Here is a 5,000-nt window from a genome sequence, read left to right as displayed (position 1 = left end):
TGAAATTTTGAGTTTTCAGGGCTGTTTTATAGTTGTATGCAGTAAAAAAAAAGGCTTACTTCTACTGTGAAATAGTACCAGTACATAACCACTGGTCATATACAACAAAACTGAGCTTGAGGTTTATCATCATACCCAGTACACTTACTAAAACAATTTTACAGGCATACAATGAAACTGCTACGGAGGAGTAACTCAAAGAAGATTTGATATTTAATTTGTGTATTTTCATGGATATTATTATTAATATTATTCTCATCTTTACTCTAAATGTCCATAGAAATTAATGAATCTCCATATATACAGTATAAAAATTAGCATCCTACCCCTACTAGGAGAAAAAAAAAGCACGGAAGATATAAGGAAGATATTTTGTGTTGTGGTTTAATGGTAGTGAGTCTCCCTTTTTTTAATTGGTAATAATGATACTTTGCGTTGTGTTTGATGCTACGGAGATGCAAAGCGTGATTAACAAACAGTATGGATTTATCATCACATGAAAAAGAAAGCATCAAAACGAGATCATTAAGCCCAAAGAAAAGAAATCAACACAGAACAACAACAACAAGACTCACCATCACTCACACACACCACCCACCCCTCTCTTCACTCACAAACACCCCCCCTTTCACACACACACCATCACCCAACCCCTTACCTTCAGCATCTTGGTGAAAATGGAGAAATCCTCATTCATTTCGAGAAGATCCATGACGTTAATCTTCGGCACGACCAGCATCTTCTCAATCACATGAACAACAGCACCGCATGCACGAGAGTCCAGCGCTGACACGTGACTACAGCCAGCGGTCATGCGCATGTTGGGGTGGCGCCTGCCCATGCTGATGAGGCCGGAGAGAAGGGGGGACTGCAAAGGAATGGAGGAAATAGAGAAATAGAAAAATAGAGGGATATGGAATACTGAAATCTATAAATACTGAATAATGAAATGTAGAAATATCGAATTTTGCAATACTGAAATATTGAAATATACAAATATATAAATATAGAAGGCTTGAAGAAAGTATAAGAATATGAATATAGAAGAAATAGAGGAAATCGAACTATAGAAATATAGAAGCATTGCATATAGAAAGAGAGAAATATAGAATATAGGAATAAATAAAAATGAGAGGGGAAAATGACGTAATGTCGTGTGATTTTCAAAAGGGAATTAAGAAATAGAACCTAATGTAATAAATAAATAAATAAAAAAGTAATAAATAAATAGATAAATAGACATAACAAATAGAAAGATAAACTGATGAATAAATATATTAACAGAGATTCAAAGCGACGAACAAACAAACATAAATATATAGATCGAGGAATAAGTGAATAAACAGCTCCATAAATCGATAAATAAATAAACAAATAAGGTAATAAAAAAATAGCATTATATATCAATTCAGTACATGAGACACTTTCCTATTCTGACATGGGGAAGGGAAATATATACTAATATATATATATATATATATATATATATATATATATATATATATATATATATATATATATATATATATTTGTGTGTGTGTGTGTGTGTGTGTGTGTGTGTGTGTGTGTGTGTGTGTGTGTGTGTGTGTGCGTTGTGTGGCGTGTTTGTGCGGTGTGTGTTTGTGTGTTTGTGTGTGTGGTGTGGTGGGTGTGTTTGGTGTGAGTGTGTGTGTGTGGGGCGTGTTTTGTGTGTAGTGTGTACGTAGTGTGTGTGTGTGCGTATGCGTGAGTGGTGTGTGATTTAGCCTAAAGATTTACAGTTTGGTCAGCACGTCCACCTTCAGTCAGAGAGAGAGTGGAAAGAGTGAAATTAATGTTAATGAAAGTTTTAACCATAAAAAGAAAATAGTTGAATCTTCAGTACAATATGAAAGATCGTAAAAAGAAAAGAAAAGAAGGAGATGAAGAAAAGGAAAGGAAGACTACGAAGAAGAAGAAAACGACGAAGAAGAAAACGTAAAAGAAAAAGAGAAAAGACGGAGAAGAAAAAAAGACGAAGAAAAAGAAAAAGAGGGAAGAGAAGGAAAATAAGAAGATGACGAGGAAGAGAATGAAAAAGAAGAAAACAAAATCCCATCTTCCCCATACATAAAAAAAAAAAAAAAAAAAAAAAAAAAAAAAAAAAAAAAAAAAAAAAAAATCCCTTCCCTTTTCCATCTCAATTCTTCCCTTTCTTTAATATTTTCCCCTTTCCTTAATTTTTCACCATTCAGTCTCCTCCACACACTCAAACTTACCCGCGAGTAGAGGTTGATCCTTAGGGGATGATCAGCACGAGTGTTGGCAATGTGATTGTTGGAAATATCACCAGCTTTCAGTGTTGGTGTTGCCATGTGGTATCCAGAATCTCGCGGAGTCGACTGGGTCATTCTGGAACGAAGGAATTAGGAACTGAATGTTGCACTGGTGTGTTGCATTAGTCGTGTTTTATAAGGGAGGGTGTGAGAGTAGATCTCTATGAGGAGGATGCTGTAATGGAAGGGTGTAGTAATATTATTGTATTATGAATGATAATGACGTTTTAAACTACTACAAGAAAGGAATGTAAACTAAAACTGAGCAGTCCTCTAAACGTAACGTGCATTCCACATGACATAGCATTCATTTAACCACATCAACACATACACACAGTTCACGTAACACAGCATTCCACACATAACACTCCACCCACTAACAACCACAACACACCACGTAACACAACACTCCACCAGCCAAACTAACTCTACCAACACTCCAGATAAGATAACACGACTACCTTCCACTTCCACCCCAACACACACATACAAACAACTCCCCAATATCCTTACAATAATATTCTCCAGAACTTCCTCGGGGATCTCGTCCACAGCCCTGTTGCTTGGGGCGAAGACAGTGACATCAGTGAGGTCCTTCAGTTCGTCAAGCATGTCAGCTGCTTCCAAGAGGTCCATGAAGCGGGTGAGATTCTGGGATGCGAGGACTTCGAGCAGAGGCTTGGCTGCGAGAGAGAGATTCAGGCAGCGTTTGTTTATTTATGCATTTTTCATCATGGAAAATGGTCGTGAGAGAGAGAGAGAGAGAGAGAGAGAGAGAGAGAGAGAGAGAGAGAGAGAGAGAGAGAGAGAGAGAGAGAGAGAGAGAGAGAGAGAGAGAGAGAGAGAGACAGAGAGAGAGAGACAGAGAGAGAGAGACAGAGAGAGAGAGACAGAGAGAGAGAGCGTTTGTTTATTTATGCATTTTTCATCATGGAAAATGGTCATAAGAGAGAGAGAGAGAGAGAGAGAGAGAGAGAGAGAGAGAGAGAGAGAGAGAGAGAGAGAGAGAGAGAGAGAAATTCAGAGAGCATTTATTTATCTATTTGTTTATTTATTATCTACTATTTATCATCATTTTTTAATCATGGAAAATGGTCATATTTTGAGAGAAATTTCGAGAGGGTTTGTAAGTTGATGTATTTAGACTTCGACTAAAGAGAAATTCCGAGAGGCGTTTTAACTATTTTTGTTTATATCGGATCCAGAAAAAAAACCGTAATATTCTGAACGACTAAAGCTTTGAGCGAATAATTCCGATTTATATAGTTTCTTTTTCTTTCTTTTTTTGATTATGAAAAAAATCGTTATATTCCGAACGAGTAAAGTCATTATTGGCTGCGAGATAATCTAGACTTCGAAAACAAATTTGGCTTTGAGTGAGAAGTTGCGAGAGAATGAAAGAAAACAAAAGAAAAAAAAAGAGAATGAATAAATAAATAAATCAATAAATAAATAACAATAATAATAATAACAATAATAATAACAATAATAATAACAATAACAATAATAATAATAATAACAATAACAATAACAATAATAATAACAATAACAATAATAATAACAATAACAATAACAATAACAATAATAATAACAATAACAATAATAATAATAATAATAATAATAATGATGATGATAACAACAACAACACTAGTCCTCACCTTCCTGGGGCATCAAGGGCCCGCTGATAACATGCAGAACACCGTTGGTTCCCATCACGTCTTTCTCCAGCACCTCAGCATCCCCGACGAAGATCTCATTATCTCCCGTTTTCTCCAGCATCAAATAGCTGTCGAGAAGATTAACCGTTCGAGCTTTCCCCTGAACGGCAGCTGAGCAGATGACGTTGGGGAGAATGTGGCTCTTGATGACAGCTGGAGAGAGAAAGAGGGGGGGGGGGGGGATTAAGGTTCGTGATGGTAATTGGAGGGAGGGAGGGAGGGAGAAGGAGAGGAAGGGAGAGAGAGGGAGAGGAAGGGAGGGCGAGGGAGAGGAAGGGAGGGAGGGAAGGAGGGAGGGAAAGTGGGGAGGAAAGGAGGGAGGGAAGGAGGGAGGGGGAGAGAGAGAAGAGAGAGAGAGAGAGAGAGAGAGAGAGAGAGAGAGAGAGAGAGAGAGAGAGAGAGAGAGAGAGAGAGAGAGAGAGAGAGAGAGAATAGCTTGAAACACAGACATTAATATGTGGATATATGTAGCCGAAAGGGGGACGCGACAACTAAGACGCACGCTGATAAATGTAGAGAGAAAAAAGAGGTATGCATGAGAATGAATAATTCAAAATACAAATACAATAAATGGCCATGTGTAAAAGGTACAGGTGAGAACGAATTACTACATATATTACTGTATTTGCATTTGGATATGTGTACAACCACGTTCATTCTGATAATCGTAGATAAAAATGAAGGTTTGGGTAAGAGTGAATAACTTCTTATACAAATATAGACAAGTTGAGAATGAGAATGAATCTCTTCGCTGTACAAGAGATGTATTTGACCGTTCTGATTAATCTTCATCAGGAAAAAAAAGGATGCATTTCTAACCAATATATAATCGAAACCGGTCAACTACATTTTCATTCATAATTTTATCTTTTTACATTTGTCGCAATAATTACGGTTCACAAATACAGAAATTTATGGATATGTGTAGAATTAAGTACGTGAATATGAGAGACGTTATTTAGGCTCATGCTGACCCCCCCCCCCCCCA

General features: G+C 37.1%; 1 protein-coding gene across 1 annotated transcript in view; it reads right to left on the bottom strand.

Annotated features, from left to right (window-relative positions):
* LOC119595045 (transforming growth factor-beta-induced protein ig-h3-like) overlaps positions 1-5,000 on the bottom strand; it is a gene marked incomplete in the record, with an annotated part of 13,371 nt that overhangs the window by 2,619 nt on the left and 5,752 nt on the right. Inside the window, 5 exon segments of the mRNA XM_037944174.1 lie at positions 659-868; positions 2,238-2,370; positions 2,808-2,856; positions 2,858-2,977; positions 3,953-4,165. Of these exon segments, the coding sequence (XP_037800102.1) occupies positions 659-868; positions 2,238-2,370; positions 2,808-2,856; positions 2,858-2,977; positions 3,953-4,165 (725 nt within the window).

Source organism: Penaeus monodon, chromosome 35 (assembly GCF_015228065.2).
Source record: "Penaeus monodon isolate SGIC_2016 chromosome 35, NSTDA_Pmon_1, whole genome shotgun sequence".
NCBI classification, from domain to species: domain Eukaryota; kingdom Metazoa; phylum Arthropoda; class Malacostraca; order Decapoda; family Penaeidae; genus Penaeus; species Penaeus monodon.
The sequence above is the reverse complement of the archived record's forward strand: the minus strand, read 5'-3'. Positions and strand labels throughout refer to the sequence as shown.